General features: G+C 31.9%; 1 protein-coding gene across 1 annotated transcript in view; it reads left to right on the forward strand.

Moving 5' to 3' along the window:
• LOC106457822 (polypeptide N-acetylgalactosaminyltransferase 13-like) overlaps positions 1-18,860 on the forward strand; it is a 28,121-nt gene extending 9,261 nt beyond the window's left edge. Inside the window, exons 3-11 of the mRNA XM_013917273.2 lie at positions 1,971-2,140; positions 2,596-2,803; positions 3,232-3,402; positions 4,582-4,699; positions 5,236-5,422; positions 10,776-10,918; positions 11,293-11,409; positions 12,936-13,076; positions 13,901-18,860. Of these exons, the coding sequence (XP_013772727.1) occupies positions 1,971-2,140; positions 2,596-2,803; positions 3,232-3,402; positions 4,582-4,699; positions 5,236-5,422; positions 10,776-10,918; positions 11,293-11,409; positions 12,936-13,076; positions 13,901-14,044 (1,399 nt within the window). The 3' untranslated portion in view covers positions 14,045-18,860. The remainder of the gene's footprint in view (positions 1-1,970; positions 2,141-2,595; positions 2,804-3,231; positions 3,403-4,581; positions 4,700-5,235; positions 5,423-10,775; positions 10,919-11,292; positions 11,410-12,935; positions 13,077-13,900) is intronic.
• The last annotated feature ends 1,235 nt before the right edge of the window (positions 18,861-20,095 follow it).

The following is a 20,095-nucleotide window of genomic DNA, read 5'->3' on the forward strand; positions in this document are numbered from 1 at the left end:
TCCACTCCTATTGGTAGCTATCAAGGTGATCGTTTTAATTACTTTGCTTTGTATTGATTTCTGGCTTATCATGTGGAAAATTCAATGTGATTGGTTATTTGATTTTTCCCAAAAACGAAATTGATCAATTGACCACTAAAACATAGTCAAATTCTACTTAAGTTTTGTGACAAAAGAAATATCAGTGAGCACTAAGTAGTTAAGAACTATTTGTTTTTTTTATTTGCTAAAAGTTTTGAAGTTGTTTTAGTCTTCTTGCTAGGCTATTCCCACATTTCAATTTATTATGTAGAAACTGAACATAAATATCTGTTCTTTACTTGTATCATAACTTAAAGTTTAGAATAAACATAATAAGACTATGTTGTTATTGTATATCTGGATGTTGTAATTGTTTGTTTTAAAATTTTTGCATAAACCTTAACTTCAACACAATGAGTGTCGAAATTAGCTGTAGGTTAGCCTTTATCTGGAAAAATTGAATACCTTGTGAAGCACTGCCTTAAGCTAGTTAGATGTGAACTTAAGTCTTTGCATATTCCTCAGAAATTTCATCTTCTATTGTCATTTGTTCCTTATCCTTGAAATTCAGTGAACCATTGTTACTCCTTTCTCATCAACATCGAATTCAAGAACCTTACTTTCATCAGACAAATATTGGGGTGTGGCTTCTTCTGGGATCTTTTCTGTTAACTGAATGTTGTGAATAATAGTGATTAACTTCTCAACTATCAACAACTTCAGTCATTGTTTTTGTTTCAACTACAATCACTTGACAATCACTATATTAAATTCCTTGTTACTCAGGTAATTTCCTTGGTAATGTGGATTCACTAGTTACATTACATTGTGACTTGAGGTGATAATTTGTATCAAATCAAGAAAAAAAAGAGTATTATTTCTCAAGTATTGTACATTTATTAATAATAGAAAAGAGTTTTGATTATGTTCTTCTACTCAGTTGATTGGTGAGTGAACTATTCTCTGATTACTCATACATGCATTGTTGTACAAGTCCTCCATTCAAGCCATTGGCCATCTCTTCCCTCTATTATCTTTCTTTTAAGAAGTATTTTTTCTAGTTTGTAGGATACATTACCAAGATATATTTTACTTTAACTGTCTCCTGCACTTTTTTAACAGAGACAGATGATTTTATTTTCATATCACTCCTTTCCATAACTTAGACTGTGCAGAAGGGTGATCAGATGTTTTCTCTAATCACCCTTCCTTCATTTCTTGTCTATATGATTGTTCAAACCCCAATTGTCTCCTTTGTCCTGTTGAGCAATAGGATATTATCTACCTTGCACAGCTCCCTTAAGAGGCAATCAAAATTATCTTTTCTTGCTGTGGGATCCCTCTACTTTTCAAGATTTATATCTTTTCATTTTGAAAAATTATGTGTAATGCATTTTGGAGCTTAAAAGAAATTTATAATAGGGAACAAAATTTGCAGTGCCTGAAAAAAATATTAGGTTATAAATGGAAATGTTATTTAAACATAGAAATCGTGTATACATTGTATCATCAAACTGGACCATTGTGTACAGCTGATTTATAAAGATCAATTTTCCTGGATATGTATTGGCTTCTGCTTTGTATATTAGAAAATCTGACAATATTTAGAATTACCCTAATTGATTCTTACGTAGATGTTCTTTGAAGTGAAGCAAGCGTTTACTTTTATGGTTAATTACTGTAACCTTGGAAGTAAAGCAAGTATTTACTTTCATGGTTAATTACTGTAACCTAAGGGCACCTTCAAGTTTAATGATAAATTATTTTGATTGGAAGCTATTTCTGAGCAGTTATGTATTTGTTTATTGTGTTTCTGTTCATACATGTTACTATGCTAAAATTTTTATGTATGATTTTGTAAAAAATGTTTAATGAGCATATAAGACTAATTACTTATTACACTCAGATACCGAAAGCTCAATACTTAAGTTTTTTATGACATTCCTTAGCTGTCGGGAGAAATCATACGTGACATCAAATCTTCCAGATACTAGTGTAATTATAGTTTTCCACAATGAGGCTTGGTCCACATTACTTCGTACAGTACATAGTGTCATCAATCGGTCTCCACGACAGTTACTTAGGGAAATAATCTTAGTGGATGATGCCAGTGAAAGAGGTACATTTTAAGTTTATTTGTGTTGGCAATTGTGGTGAATAGCTCTCGTAAAAGGGTTAAGTTGTAGCTTTCTATGAAGATAATGAGGTATATGATTCTGGTTAAAGGTAAGTTAAGATTTTCTTTGTCTGTAATTATGATGACTGATTCTGGTGAAAGGTGTAAATTGTAGCTTTTTATAGATGTAATTACATTGATTGAATGTTCTGAAAGTAGTAAGTTGTAGCTTTTTGTAGATGTAGTTATGTTGATTGGATATAGTGAAAGGGTTAAGTTATAGCTTTTTGTTGATTTATTTATGTTGATTGTATTTTTGTTTGTAAAATGTTTATAACAAAATAATATCGAAGTATGAATACATGTCTTTTACTTACTTCTATTGAATTGTTACCTAAACTTATATAAACTTAACTGGCTGTTTTGTACTGTAAATCATTACTTTTTCTTATGAACAGCTTTCCTGAAAAATCCACTTGATGATTATGTATCCAAGTTGCCTGTATATGTTAAAGTAATCAGAGCCACAAACAGAACTGGACTTATCAGGGCAAGACTCATGGGTGCCAAGGTTGCCCGTGGTCAAACACTAACATTTTTGGACTCTCACTGTGAGTGTAACTATTACTGGCTAGAGCCACTTCTGACAAGGATTGCAGAGGACAGGTTAGCAACAGTTTAATTTATTGTATATTATGCTTAAGCAGTACAATAAATGAAAATATAACAAAACACACACACACACCTATCTTTACACTTGATTAACAATGTAAAAGTTTTAAATAATTCATTTAATCTTTTTAAGTATACATACAAGTCAATTTAGTAATGTATTCCATTGTTACAGTAATTTCTAACAATACTATTTTACAATTTGATTATATTTTTATGTGTAGTTAGTACTTAATAAAATATTATTGTTTGATAATTGAGATATATATAAAAGAAAATGACAATACTTTTACTTTATTAATGTGCTGCTTAGGCTAATATATTTCTAAGTATTAAGACTTTCTGCTAAATAAAAGATATTAAATGTTTTGAGTCTTCTTGTTATAACTTTTATTCCATAAAAGTTGTATGTTATTGAACAGAAAGAGAGTCGCATGTCCAGTAATTGACATAATTCACGACGAAAACTTTGCCTACGTACGCAGCTTTGAGTTTCACTGGGGAGCTTTTAACTGGGAACTTCATTTTCGGTGGTATCCATTAGGAGAAAAAGAGATTCACAGGAGGCAAAAAGATGGAACCTTGCCTTTTAGGTTAGTTCCTTCCACATTGTAATATTAAAATATTGGTGTACCTAGTGTTTTAAAGAAAACGTTTGTATGATGTATTCATATTTATGATTTTGTATACATTAATATCTTATTTTTCTGCGTATAGATGTTTTTAATTTACCATTAAGATGAAATGTGTTTAAATTATTTACTTAATTTCCCATTGTTAATGTATTTACTTTACAGAATGAATGAAAATATATCTTGCATTAAAAGTTATTATTTGGAGCAGTTTTTTTCAAACACAATTGGTATTTAAAGTATGTCAAATTTATTATATTATACTTAGACATAGTAATATCTATTGTTTTGTGTTGTGCAAGAATTTACAAACATATATATATCACATGTAGGAAATAAACTAAGTAATCCTTGGATAAGGAAAACATTGAGGTATTTAAACATCAAATATAGAGTAATGTAGTGTGTTTCAGGTAAAATAATTTTTTTGTAAGAATACATTTAAATTACAAAAAACTAAAAAGAAATGTTTAAGCAAAGAACCAAAACATACAAAAACAATAAGAGGATGCACAAAGTTAATTCATTTTTTTCAAAATATGTGGTTTATGCTCTTCATCAGTTTATTTAACTTTATAGACATTGCTCCTTAAGAATCTTATTATAATATTTTATGTGTTTTACGTTATGTATCAGCTTATCTTATTTAACTTTATAGACATTGCTGTGGATTTAGAACTTGAAGTGCTACTTAAGAATCTTATTATAATATTTTGTTTTACGTTCTGTCGTTATGTATTAGCTTATCTTATGTTTGCTGTATGTGAGGTAAAGATGTGGTGCAAATTCTACAAATAATTGTTTTATATATGAAGTATTAGTGAAAAATAATGTTTCAATATTTTACACAATCTTTTGTAGAAAATGCTTTAGGTTATATGTCTTTGATGGGATAAACTCTTCATCCACTTTCTTGCAGACATTGTTTTAATTGTCAAACCAGATCTTTATGAACTTCATTTTAAAATCTACTCTTAAAGTTCAAAACAACATCTTCAGTAAAAACATACATACAAATAGATAAATACAAATATTCCATATAGTTTGTTTACATTTAATTATTCAGTTGTAGACACTTATAACTAGTTTTTTCAAGTTTAAAAACTAATATGATCAAAGTGATAACTTATCTCCATCTAGGACTCCAGTAATGGCAGGAGGGCTGTTTTCCATTGACAGATCATACTTTGAAGAAATTGGGACTTATGATGAGATGATGGATATATGGGGAGGTGAAAATATTGAACTGTCATTCAGAGTGAGTTTTCTGCTTTAAAAAAGTGTATTTACTAGAGCATTTACTTTGTATCAATTTTTCTAGTAGTGGATAGCTAAATACATTACCTGCGAGAGCAGTTTGTCAATGTAATCTGATTATCTAGTGAGTGTAAATTATCCTAATTTTAATCAGCTGATTTGAAAGAGAGGCTTATGTTCTTATTTGTGATAAGATTTGTTAGGTTAACATTTTGAATAGAGAAACATCCACAGAAACTTACAAGTGTGTCTGTTTAATATCCTGAACATTGAAAATTGACCAGTTGTTAGCTACACTCTTTACACTATGCCAATAGAGTTTTTATTTAGCCAAGAAACAACTGATATTAATTTAGAATTAGAAGTATGTTAAGTGGATTAATGATAGGTGAACATAGCCATATAAAGTGTACAGAAATAATATTGCTTGATATCTCAGGTCAGATAAGGCTTATATGATAAATTTATTACATACAGTTTAGGCTCTTGTCAGTCACGATTTACAATTTCTAACCAGCATTGCACATTATTTTTTAGGTATGGCAATGTGGAGGCTCTGTTGAGATTGTTCCTTGTTCACATGTTGGCCACCTGTTTCGAAGATCTTCACCATACTCATTTCCCCGACCAGGTGGAGTTGGAAGTGTCTTGTACACCAACTTAGCTCGTGCAGCAGAGGTCTGGATGGATGATTGGAAGGAGTTTTTCTTCCTTTTAAACCCAGGTATTTAATGATTAACATCAAAATCTTTCAACTTAATAATTAAGCTTATCTTACAAATTTTTTCCTCAGTTTAGTTATTAGATGTAATATATCCTTTGTCTCCCAGTTCTTTTTCTTGGGAGCAGGTGAATGCTTTACATGTTTCTCTTTCTGCAGCACTTACTAACTTGGTTTTGTTTACCATGTGACTTGCTTGTTCTTTTGATGTATTAGCTTGTATAGCTATTTTACAAAGGATTCACCACCAGCATATTTATGATGACTCCTAAGGGTCTCTTTCTTGCTCTCCTTTGTTTTTGCTGGTATGTCTCTCAAATTACTTTCTCAATCAGGAGAAGCTCATCAAAAGGGGCTGATTATAGCTCTGGCTTCACAAGTTACTTCATCATTTTCCTAATTTTCAACATCCACTTAGCAATAGCCATCTTCCTGCATTACCTGCCTCTTCTTTTGCTACTTCTTAGCCTTTTATTTTTGTTTTCTCATCTATTTTCACTCATTTCATGTTGTGAAATACAGAAGCAAATGGGGTGGGCCTTCTCATCCCAGACATTAACTTTCTTCTTTTCTGAGCACCCCCTTCTCTCATACCTTTGGGGAGTGGCATCTGAAATCCTGTGCTCATCTTTGAAATCTTTGGCTTTGGGACCCTTGGATTCATCAAATTCTTCAAGTCATTTTCTCTCCAACTTATCCTCCTCCTCCACTTTTGACTCTTCTAGTTTCATCTTTTGTTTGATGCAGTTGGTATTCAAATATTGGATCAGGAGTTTCAAATCTTTTACTTAAAGAAACTATCAAAACAGTACTTCATATTTCCCAAGGTGTTTACTCTTTTGATTTTTTGTAATGCCAAATAAATCAGGAGATTGAAGATCAGTAATATATCTTTCCCATCTCAATCATTATCTGGATATTCTTCATTTCAAGATAGAAACCATGAGAATCTTACAGAAATTCCTTCATCAAGGTTTTTGCATGACAAAGGTGGATATCAAAGGTAATTATTTTCATATCCTGTTCACCCATATTCTTAACATTTTCTTCACATTTACCAGTGGCAAATGGTTTATCAGTTTATGGCCATCCCTTTTGGTCTGGCTTCAGTGCTTTTTGTTTTCACACTTGTAGTCAAGGCATCTGCTGGCTTTTTATACACTCTTAATACAGATTTTCATCATTATATTTATGACTGTTTGTTTTCTGTGTTGTCACCTCAGTTGTTGACTCACACTCAATCAACTATATGATTTTCTCTCTGGGATTTTGGATAAACACTTCAACTGCTTTCTTTGACTTTATAACTCCTGAAGTCTCAGGTGTGCTTATTTCTCTCTTCTCCTCCATCTACCAAAGACATCCTCGCTGGTTTGGGGATGATGACTTCTCTATATGAGGCAGTTACCGTGGGTCATGCTCACTTGAAACACTTTCAGTGGATTCTTGCATCTCAGGTGCATTTCTCTTCAAACTATTGGATAATTTTCCTTTCTCCTGCTGCTCTCAATTATCTTTTAGTTTGGCTCAGTTAAAAATTTACCACTGTAGGACCCTTATTCTTCCACCTCATACAGACCTGTAGCTTTTCACACATGCCTTTCTCAAGGGCTAGGGTGCTGTGTTTCAGATCTGTCATCTCCTCAGGAATAACTTGCTCACATCAGTCTTTTGAAGCTTCAGATAGTTCAACATGCATGCTAATAGTTTCTACCCTTGTTGTACCACAACTGTTTGGCTTCATGTAGATAATTGTACTAAGGTGACACATATCAACAATCTGTGTGGAATTTTGATTTCACAGCCTGTGTTTTGCTGCTGTCTCTCTACTTAATTGGTTACATTTATATCACATACATCTTCAAGCTTACACATGACATGTGTTATGAACATTCTTACGGATTTTATTTCTAAAGATAATAGGCTTCTTCCAACAGAATTTCAGTGGTTGTCCCATCAGGTAGGTTATTCTATGACTTATGCATCTGCTACTGTAGTCAATCATCTTCCATTTTATTGATACCCAGTTCCAGGTCCTGCTTTTCTAAACGTAGATGCTTTGAGTCAGTTTTGGGAGAACCTTTTCTTTGTGCTTACCTTCCTCTTCATCTTCTTCCTTGGGTATTGGTCAAGATCAGTTTGTTGAATTGTAAAATTCTTATTGCTCATCCATGGTTTCTACTACTATGTTGTCTGTCTCAAGGGGATCCTGTTCTATTAGCTCTTTGGAAACATCTATGCCAACCTCAAATGTCCATCTTCTACTTGAATGTTCATCATCTACAGCTTTATGACTCGCTGTTATGCAGTCTTTTATAAGAAAAGCCAGTTTCTCCTCTCGTGTAACTCAATTGTTGTCATAATTTTGCAGATATTCACTCCTAGCCATATACCAATCTTGAGTCTATCTCTTTAGACGTTTGTGCATTTGAAAATCTGTTTCTTGTCTTCCTCCAACTCCTTTACAGGTATTCTTATTTTGTATTGTGGCTTGTCTTCTATTGCAGGCTACAGAGCTGCCCTTTCTACCATCTTTAGATGTTACAGAAGTCATCTTTCTGTCTCTCATCCCTACTCCTTCAGTTATTTTTTGGGGCTTTTTTTCTAGATGATGTCCTCCATAGGACTTGAGTCTTGCTTGAAGATGTTTTACTTTTCTTCTTTCCCAACCTTTAGCAACTTAACTTGTTTACTCTCATCACTTTCCTTAAGATGTATTTTCTTCTATTGCTTGCTTCAGGTAGGAGACAGTTAGATATTTTTGCTATATACTTTCTTGTGCTATCTTTTTATTAGAAGGGTCTGTACTTATATCCTGATAGGACCTTCCTACCAAAGGCTTGCACTACAATTGAAGTTATTTACTTTTAAAAACCAAATATGTTACCTACCCTGACTGACTCAGATTCTTATTCAGAAGAATGTTTTCTGATGTTTGATGCTAACTCGAATGAAATAATCTTTCAGGGTGAGGATCCATATTGGTTATGCCTTATAAAAAATTTCATTCCATGGCTCTTGCTCCATTCACACTAATTAACTGGATTATGCAGTTGATTTGTCTTGTCAACTGAGATATAATTAAACACATTCAAAGTGAATTTTGGGTTAAATCTCATTAAATTTGCTAGTTGTCAATGTCTTTGGTTTCTTGGTCTTGGTAAACTTTAGAGGACATCTTACAGATTGGCATGTGAATGATTCCAGGTACTTTTCATCAACTTTAACTTCACCATATTGCTCTCTCCACCCATGAGAGAATGTAGTCCTCTGGAAGTGGACAGAGATTGCCATATGGTGGCTCATGATTTTGTGGCAGGTATTTTTTCTGCCTACTCGTGCATGTCTTTGTGTGGCATTAGAGATACTTGAGGTGGGAGGCCTCTTCTCAATAGATGTCTCAGCTCCAACCAGGATAGGGACTATCTGTTTTTTTTTTATTAATGATTGGGTTGTCCTCAACTTGTTGTGCCTCCATTCCTTGGGAAGACTTGGATCTTTATTCAGTTCTTTCTGAGCATCCACTAATTTTCCAGAGACTTATTGGTCTTCTTATTTATAGATAAAGATAGGCTACAACCCCTGGAGTATGTCCATTTATAATATTTGACTAGGCTAACCCAGTATGGCCAGGTGGTTAGGGCACTTGACTAGCAATCTGAGGGTCATGAGTTTGAATCCCTGTCCCACCAAACATGCTTGCCCTCCCAGTCATGGGGGCATTATAATGTGATAGTCAATCCCACTATTTGTTGGTAAAAGAGTAGTCCAAGAGTTGGCAGTGGGTGGTGATGACTAGCTGCCTTCCCTCTAGTCTTTCACTGCTAAATTAGGGACAGCTAGTACAGATAACCATCGTGTAGCTTTATGTGAAGTTCAAAACAAACCAAATTGACTAGGCTGTTCTCACAAGAACTTTTCACTAAAAAACATGGCATAGTATTTCTCCTACTTCTTTATTCCACCACTTGTGTTCCCATTATTGGCTCCACAGAAAAAAGGAAATATTACTGCACTAAATAACTCCTTGTTTTGTATGAGCTGAAGAGCATCAAGAGTGAAGGGGTATCCTGTTGAGATGAATATTTTATTTCTGGGTGTCCTTAGGTCCAGCCATTATATAAAGCTACTCTTCTCCATTCATTATCTCTTGAATCCAGTTCTTCCAATCTCATTTGGAATTCTGCTTTGACTCTGCTTGACTATATCTTTATTGTAGTCTAGGTTATTATCTTTCTGCCTTGTAAGTTATACATTTATAACATTTCTGTCATTTACACTCCTGCCAATACCCTCCCACCTCCTTTCTAGAACTATGTGGGCATTCTAGTTTACTGTATTTCAAAGATAAAACTACCTAGTTTGAAATACTTTATCACCCACCTCCCCACAACTGAATTATATGTGGTTTTCATCAACTTTAAAAAAAACTCTGAATTATGGTGGGAAGCAGAGCTTGTGTAAGATCTCCCAAGGCATGTGCAATGAGTTACATGGAAGGTGGGAGAGGGGAGAAGTATAGATAAATGCAATTCATAAAGGATACTCCACATTTTGAGTCAGATGAAAGCAAATTCAATAAGGAAAGGCCTACAATATTTGAGATAAGTACTTTGAAATTTATTTTAATTCAAAAAATTTTAAATTTAATTACAAATGCTACTTGCCTTGGTCAATTGACTTTAATTTAAAGTGGTTATTCATAATCATTGTTTGAACTTGGTTTAAACATACATATTTGTTGCCGTACAAGTTGAGTTAAATAAGTTTACATCTTAAAACAATGACAACACCTATTTGTTGGGGGAGGAGGGAGCTAAAAGTAAATTTAATTTGAGCTCAGAACTGAATTTCTCATATTTTTAGATCTTAAAGGCCTTTAGAATTTTGGTAAAATAAAATAAAAGGCAACATAAACCAAATTAAGCATAGTTTGTAATCATCAATCATGTATATATAATAGGCATATTTTAATATATTTACACCGTGTACTTTACTGAACAAAATTATTTTCAGAATCGTTTAAATTTTGTTGAAAGTCACCAAAACACCTGAAAGTACAGGCTAAAAACACTGTAATAAATAAGCCTTTTAACATGCTTCTTAATTGACTAACAGAATACATTTATATTATGAATTTGTTCCATTTTATTGTTTTTCACTATAAATATTTTACATTGTATGACTCCTACAGTCTTTAATCTACATTTTATGTAAGAATGTTGCAGGTGGCAGTTAGAGTAAGGGTCATTTGGTAAATGTTTTTCTGAAGAAATAAATATATTTTTTTAATAGTTTGAACTTCAGATATTTTTTATTTTTAGCTTTAAAAACATTTTCATAATTTTTTATTTAGGGGCAAAGAAAATGCGAAAGGGGATAGATGTTATGGAAAGGAAAGCTTTACGAGAGAGACTTGGCTGTAAGAGTTTCAAATGGTATCTTGATACTGTGTGGCCTGAACACTTTCTTCCCACAGATGGCAGATTCTTTGGAAAAGTAAAGTTTCTGTTTAATTAGGTCTAGGAAATATTAAATTCACTAAACATAGAAGATAGGATTGTTTAAATTTCTGATGTTCCAAGAGGAGCAGAAATTTTCAAATAATTGTTAGAAATTGTTGAATACCAAATATCTTGGGGCAATGTGTTAAGCATGACTTGAGTTGGGATATTACCTAAAATGCTACAAAATAACAGCTTTTATGTACCTTATCTATTTTCACTATAGTTAGTGGAGTTGCTATAGTATCTTAAAGAAATTCCCTATAATGTTATATTTATTTTATCTAATTTAAATGATTAGAACTACTCATTGTAAATTATAACAGAATGCAAGATGAGATTTCTTCTTCTTTTGTTAAATTAAAATAGATACGCAACAAAAAGAATGGCAAGTGTTTTCAGCGACCCAACACTAAAGGTACAGCTCGACAACCTGTGGGCAAGGTTCAGCTGGGAGATTGTGTGTTTGAAACATATCCTCAACAGGTAAGGAATAAAAAAAACATTATTAAAATTATGTTAATTTATGGCATAACATAATCTTGTCATACTAAACTCTAATACGTAGTAGTAATTGGTAAATAAGTCAATTTATGGAATTTTTGGGATTTTAGGTATCTTGTAAATGTGATTTTCTAACATAAAGAACGTGAAGACTTTGAATACACCAAAGTATTTGAAGCAAGTAATCATATCGGTAAATAATTATTTTAAACACACTTAGAGTTAACGTGGTATGTCTAAAATGAATAATTTAGTTTTCTGTGATAGATTAAATTTTTTCAGTATTTTATGTTTTACAAAGAAGCTGTGGATTAAATTTTTTTAAACATAATTAAGAAATATATAAATAAAAATGCTAAAGTGAGTGAGTTAACCTGCCCTTAAAGGATATAGCTAAAATCATTTGTATAATTGCACAAATCTTATCATGTAGTTCTACTAGGAAATTTTCTTTCAAAATATGTAAAAAACATGCATGATGATGAAGCATTATTAAGTTAATCTTTCACTGCCATGGGCACGTATATATATCCCCCCCTAGAGCACCACCAATTGAACTTGGAACTTTTTTACCACCATGACAAAAAGAGTATTCCCTTTCAAACTTCCCAGAGTTTACCAGTTTACCAAATAATGACTTAAATAGTTAAAACTGCATGCATCTTTTTGATTTTTATTGAATATCTAAAAATAGACCTGGCAGAGAGAGAGCTGTCCTATATAAACTTGGTAGTGAAAGAGTTAATTAGACCCAGTTTTTGTCTTGCAATGCCAGCAGAAAGAACTAGTTGCAATCATGTTGATATTTGTTATTTTATGTTTAAAAACTTTAATCATGATCTATAAAAATAGAACAAACAATAATGATTTTGTCAAAACTTATGTATTGGAGATGTATTTTGTACTCCTGCACGTATGGTTAATGTAATCAAGATATTATAATTAGGCTCTGATGATTCAATATTAAAGACATTCAAAATATTATAATTTGGCTAGAATAAATCATTATTAATGACATACAAGGTGCTAAGCAAAATTAGTAAAAATTACCACGGCAGACAAGCATATCAAATCTGATTTTTTTCATCTATGATCTTTTAGGAAGATAATTAATATCCACACCACCCAATAACAAAAGCTGTGAATGTAGTTTTAACTAGTGTAGTAACTGAGTTGTTAGTACTAATTAAATGAATATTCAATATTTGAACTTACAGAAAATAATTTTTCATGACTTTTATTATGTATATATTTTTTTCCCTTCGCTACTTTTGGTGACATAAGTTTTGTCTCATTTAACTGACTTGCACAAGTTAGAAATTAACAAGCTGCTTATTAATGTTCCACAAAGAATTGTATTCAATTTTACAATTACCTGCTATAAAACAGAAAACAAACTATAACATTATTTGTGTACTAAATCCCAGGAGCTCTTGAGCTAAAGACATTATTCTAATGCACAATATTGTCTTTTTTGTTTTCATTTGTATTACCTGCTGGTGGTGCAGTACTTTGTCCTCACAAAGGAAGGTTTCTTGATGACTGATGAATCAATCTGTTTGGATTCGCCAGAAGCAACAGCAGATACAAATGTTGTGATGCTGGCCTGCAATGAATATAAACGACAAAAATGGAAGTACAACCCAACAGTAAGTATACAGTATCTTTTGTCCCCCACTGGCACAGCGGTATATCTGCAGACTTATATTGCTAGAAACCGGGTTTCGATACTCGTGGTGGGCAGAGCACAGACAGCCCTTTGTGTAGCTTTGTGCTTAATAGTAAAACAACAACAGTATCTTTTATGTGAATATAACTTATTCTACTCATTTGTGTAATGTATGAACCTGAAACTCCATCCTGTGTTTAGTATCCAACAATCAATTAATGACTGTTATCAACTAACTTTTATAGATGTTAACTTTAATCTACTAAAGCCAGCTTTAGTTTAATGACAAAAGAGGTTCATGGAATTATAACCATTTCTCATGATACAATCTTTATAACATTTGTTGTAATACAATATACCTCAGCTGAGTTACTAGTGTATTAGTTTTTGTTTTAGTGTATAATTGTTGAAAGTTTTCCTTATGACAACTTGTCTAGGTTTTTTTATATTTTCTTATAATAATGTTGCTTAAGAGAAGTACATTTTTTATGCTGCAAAGGAGATGCAAATTTTACAATGTTAACACTTGCATATTTTCTGTGAGTTTTAGTTTACTGTCAAAATTTTTCTCCTGGAAATATAATTGTTTCTCATGATATAATCTTCACAATATAATGCTATTATTCAGTACTGTAATATGTTTTTTAAGTAGATTTTGACAAACATTCTATACATGTACTTGTCTGAATTTTGTATAATCTTTCCTACACTAATGGTCTTCTTTGATGTATTAATCGTATAGCATCATTAATGAGGGAATATGTTTTTTATTTTTTTCTCAGATAAGTTTCTTTTTTCTTTCAGGATAGAACTTTGGTGCATGTTAAATCAAAACTTTGTTTGGACCTTCCAAGTTCTCACAGTCCAGATGGACTAACCTTACAACACTGTAACAAGTTAGCAACACAAGAGTGGCTCTTTGAAACAGTCACGTGGAAGACTTCCTAATGAGTAAAAGTTGTTTGGTTCTGAATCTTGTACAGATATACAGTAATGGAAATAATTATGGACACACACAAGTGATACATGTAGAGGAATCATACAACAATGTGGTAGCATGTGGTGAAATTATTAATGGACATGCACACAAGTGATACACATATAGGAGTCATACAATAATGTGGCAACATGTGGTGAACTTATTAATAGATACACACAAGTGATACACATACAGGAGTCATACACTAATTTGGCAACAGGTGTTGAATGTATTAATGGACACACACAAGTGATACACATACAGAAGTCATACAACAATGTGGCAACACCTGGTGAACTTGTTAATAGATACACACAAGTGATACACATACAGGAGTCATACAACAATGTGGCAACACCTGGTGAACTTGTTAATAGATACACACAAGTGATACACATACAGGAGTCATACAATTAATGTCTTATTAATGGACACACACAAGTGATACACATACAGAAGTCATACAACAATGTGGCAACATGTAGTGAACTTATTAGTGGTGTGAAACACTATCACAAAAAATAGAAAAGAAAACAAACAAATTGAATGCACTAATATTTTGTATGTTTACTGTATACAGAGCATTAAACCTTGTTTCCATGCTGAAATACGTTTTTTTGATTAACTTTTGACTTTTTTAGTTTTTACATAACCCTTCACAGCTTCAAGAATGTTCATATTGGAACTTTATGTAGACTAAGTCAATGTTAAGAGTGCTTCTTCAGCCTCTTTACCATAAAAATATCATTATACCATATTTTCTGTATTCTTGGGATCATTGTCTGGCTGGAAGATGAGTCTCCACCCAAAGATTTATGTTTCTGAGGGAATGGCAATCATTATGCTATTAATTTTTGGTAGATCATTGACACTGTTGGCTGAAATGCAGTCCTAAACTTGTTAATTTCAATATTTGTGGTCTGATGCCCATTAAAATGTTTTTGGGCTGGTTGCCTATTCTCAGCAGTGATTTTAGAGCAAATACACATCCTTTGAAACCACTTCATGTTAATGTGTTTCTGACTGTTCTTGAGGTAACATTCACATATGTATTACTAATTATAACAAGATCTATACTAGAGTACTGTCTATTCCATAAAGAACACGCCTTGAGATATTTAACATTACTTCAGGAGAGTTACAGTTTCCTACCTCATCCACTTCCATTATTAGGAATGCCAGTTTCATGTACCCTTTTCTGTGTTTTATGTAGAGCTCCTACTGAAATATGAAGTCTAGCTGTAGTTTTTTGCACTAAGTGTCTTTGACTAGCCAAATAGTTTTTCCACATGCTTTTCCCTTGGTATTTCAGTCCTGGGAACCATGTTTGGATTCATGCTCCCATCTATAGCATCTGACTAAGATATGATAAAACATGGTTGTAATTTGGGAGTTAGGTATCCTGGGATGTTTGGAAATGTAACAGTTCCTCTTCTGCCTACTCACAGTATAGATAGGTAAACATGAGAGAAAAATATATTACCAAATCTAACCGAGCCAAGGAGACAAACCTGAGAACCTATAAATTTTTAGAGTAGACAAATACCTAGCTTTAAACAATTTCAAATGTTGACAGTCAAAAGAAACTCATTATCTTGAGGGGAAAAAAATCAATTTAAAGATCGACTTAATGTTATACTGTGGTTGGTGGTTGCATCAGCATATGCATTCTATTGAGTGAGCTCCTATGGTATTGGATTCTTATTCTGATGATTGTTTGAATACATCTGTTTGTGTTTCTTTGCACTTGAATTTGTTGAATGTCTGGATTTGATGACTGAAAGTAGTAATGTTTTTCTTGCACTTGGATCTTGTAGTTGTCTGAGTTTTGCAGCTGTTAGTGGCAGAGTTTTCAGTAGATGTGGATACATATTTTTTTTCCTGGGTTGTTGTTTGAATTTGTAGATCTCTAGTTGATGCTTGGTTTGGATGAGTATTGGCTTTGAGTGTTGATTTGGTTTGGATGATTATTGACTTTGGGTGTTGATTTGAAATGGTCGATTTGGTTTGATGAGTATTGGCTTTTGGTGTTGATTTGAAATGGTCGATTTGGTTTGATGAGTATTGGCTTTTGGTGTTGATTTGAAATGGTCGATTTAGTTTGATGAGTATTGGCTTTTGGTTTTGATTTGAAATGGTCTATTTGGTTTGGTAGGAAATGGAAGTTGAGTTTCTTGATGTATATATTCTTTCTCTGAAATGATTTTTTTTCCACCTTGAAAACAACCATTTCAAAGTATCTGGTTAGTAGCATTGTGGGAGTTGATGATATTTCCAGTAGTTTGAGACATAATCCTTGGAACCACATGAATATTGGTTGCTAGGTTTTCTTCCAAAATTTGTTTGATCTCTTGAGTGGTGACAGTGAGATTCACCTTCCTTAAGAAAATACAAAACCTTCTGGTGTTACTTATTAGTGGATGGCATTGTATGGGTGGGTCAGAGTTTCGTGGGGAACATAAGTTGGAGAAGGCTATTGACATTTGCGACTGAATGCATTTTATGACTACCTGTACTTTAAAAATTATCAATATATGGCTGTACTCTTGTGCAGTTCATTTTTACATGATAAAGGAGTGGCATTACCATAGTATTTGCTTCTTATCCGCTTTTCTTCACAGTTTCAATACTTACTTCCAATACTGTACATGTGAATCAGGGATTAAATTTTCCATTTGATTGTATGAGAATTTGGTGTATGATCTATAGAATGCTATAACATTACATTAGTTTTTATGCTTATTTTACCTTTGGTGAAGATTAGCAGGAATTTGATGAGTGGCATACAAACAAACTAAAATTATAGAACCTCACCCTCCTTTATTATAATTCAGTGAATAATAATTATTACTGTAGTTGGTTTGTATGTAATTTTAGTTTTATTGGTTAGTTAATCTTCTGATAGTGTTTTGCTTTTATTTTTATGTCAACATGTACAAAAAAAAAATATTTCCTGACACCTCCATTAAAATTTATCTGTCTTAAAATATCTTCACATGAGTCTTTAATGACATTTTCAGTCTTTCATATGAACTTGTCAATTCCTAGAAGGTAGGCATATATAAATGTCTGATCTCTAAATGCTGGTGTAATACACTAATTGTATTTTGTCATTTGGGCAGTTTTTGAATATAAAAATGTAAAAATCATCTCATTTTTTTAAAACAGTTAGTCTTCCATTTTAATAGTTCATCTTTAAACTGGTAAGTATTTGAATGATGAATTAAAATGTCTGTGGGAAAAATTCAAAATACGATGGAAAATGTTATATAAGTTACAAAGTAATTTATGCCAGAAATTCATCTGTGCTAGGAAAATATTTTTCCTATATGCCATGATTTTTGTTTCATGAAAATTGGGTAAACCACACAAAAATATTAAGAGGCAGTTCTTTGAAGTGAATTTTTCACAAGAACAGAAAAATATAATTTTAGTATGTGTGTGTGTGTGTGTTCTTAGAAAATTCACTTGAATATTTTTGGAAACTACTGTATGATAATTTTAATCAGTATGAAAGAAAGAATACAAACTCATATTTTAACATTATTCTTGTCAAATATGTTCAACTGTGTCATAAATTGGGATAAAAATATTATCTTCCTTGTTATAACTAATGATATGTTTTCATTTTTTGAAAATATAAGAGAAAATCAGTTTCTACCAATGTTCTTAGACAATGTCTGTATTTGTACATAACACTTTTAAAATTTATTACTGACATTTTAGGTAAGCTGTAAATACTTACACAAAACAAAATTTGACCAGTAAATACACCCATTAATGTCTATTGTATTGAAGACTTACTCAAGTCATCACTTCTAGCTCTAAACTAAAGTAGCTAATTAGTCATGTGACTAAGTGAAGGTTAAACAATTTATATCTTTAAGATTAACAAATTATAAACTCTGTAGCATATGTACTTATCAGTTAAGTAAATAAAACAATAGAATGTTTTAACTGATTGTGTTATTGAAATTTAAAGAAGTAATAATTTATAGTGAACCAAACTTTTTAATCTAGATTTAAATCATCATCTTTTATTAATTAAAGCTCACATTTTAGCTTTAACTTCAGGTATTTATGAAATATGGTGAAATTGATCTGGTAAAATGCAAATATGGTATCTGATATGTTTATTCAAGGTAACTGGTTTTGATATTCAAATTTTAAATATTTCTTATCACTATTGTTTTCTTTTAAATAATAACATAGTAATTTAAGAATTACAAGATGCAATGTAATTTAAGGAAAACCAAGGCAGTTTACCTAGTATATTCTAAAGAAACAAAAAACCAAACACCTTAGTAAGAACCCAAAAGAAGTTTTACCTTACATTTTATTAAGAGTGGACTAGCAATTTTTGGTCACCAGTAAGTCATTTAGTGACTGGCTTGCATCCTTATTGAGGTCAACCTGGGTCACACTGGAATGAATGAGAGTGGGGGAATTTTGTTGACAATATTTATATTAATTTGTAGTCTTACAATTTAGACTATTGAATTGTATCAATAGCGACAAGCCTGCTGGGACTTTCTGATGACCTGTATGGTAGCCCACTTCTTCATATAATTGTATTTCACTTAATTGTAAGAGGATGTAGAGTTTGTTTTTATTCAGAAGTATTAATCTGTGATAACTAGGTTCAAGGAAGTGGAACTGTGGTTACTGATTTATTAATAATACTTTTTAACTGAAGATATATGAAATGTTTAAATTTTTTTAATTCACAGTTTATTTTACTACTCACTATTTTATATTGGGGGTGCTTGATATTGAATATTGTGTACACTGAATAAAACTTTGTATTGAAGTGAATGAAATTTTTTTGTCACTATAGAATATTCACAGAAGAGTATACATCTATTTTTATTACAGAGACTTCTCAAACATAAATGTGTAAAAACTTTTAAAACATTTAAAAGATGACATAATAGTAAAGGACAATACAAAAACTATAACATTTCAATGGTATTCATCTGACATAAAAAGGAAGTAGAATGACAAAATACACAGAATATATATATACAACCCATAAGAAGATTATGATGACAGGTTTCTACTTGATTGTTACATGGGGGGAGTCTTAAACTTTATTATTTCCTTTACATTAGTTAAATGAGTGTTATAACATGCCACTTTATTGACGTCACTAAATAGCGACTACACTGAAGTTAGAATTTTGAAGGAGCTAGATGCAAGTTGAAGCTAAAGAACATAAAACTGCAAAAATTTACATATTGAAATTAGGAATCGAAGGGAAAAACTGGTGAACAATAAAAAATGCAAGCCAGGGATTGTCACTATTCTGTATGGAAAGAAAATAAGTTCATACAATTAGACACATACTTACATTTTCTTAAAACATGCAAATACAAAAGACTTCTATCAAAGGATGTGTAACTACATCTGCTTCACCTATACACATACCTTTATAAAATGCAAGATAGATTATTAAGAAGTTGGTTGGTTAAAAAGATTTCCTCATTCACTATATCAAAAAGAATCTTCCACAATTAAAGGACAACTTAAATTTGATAAAATGTACAAGGCTAACATAGGAAGAAAAAAAATCTTGTATTAAACGAATTATGAATGCAATATAATTTTTAAAAACTAACAAAGGAAATTCTATTATAATTATGAATAAATTTATTGCTGTAACAAGATGGAAATTTTACTCTGAAATATTCTGAATCATTAACTATAAAAACCTTTTTTTTTTAGATTATATGAAATTTAATACATTTTTAATATTCTCAGTCATGCTTTGACCCCTACAAACATAATATTGGTTTGTAAGATGTAACAGTTGTTGCCAAGCAATTTGCTAATATATATATATATATATAGTATTTCAATTATTCGTATTTCTGTAATATCTCAGCTGGCCTGGAGATGCCAGTAATGTCTGAAAGGCCAATTTGGGCATTGGATATAACAAGTTCATTTATTTTGATGAAAGAGTTAGCACAAAGGATCACATATAAAGTGTAATAGACTTAAAATGAGACCCAAAACTC

This window comes from Limulus polyphemus, unplaced genomic scaffold (genome assembly GCF_000517525.1).
Source record: "Limulus polyphemus unplaced genomic scaffold, Limulus_polyphemus-2.1.2 Scaffold378, whole genome shotgun sequence".
In the NCBI taxonomy this organism is placed as follows: domain Eukaryota; kingdom Metazoa; phylum Arthropoda; class Merostomata; order Xiphosura; family Limulidae; genus Limulus; species Limulus polyphemus.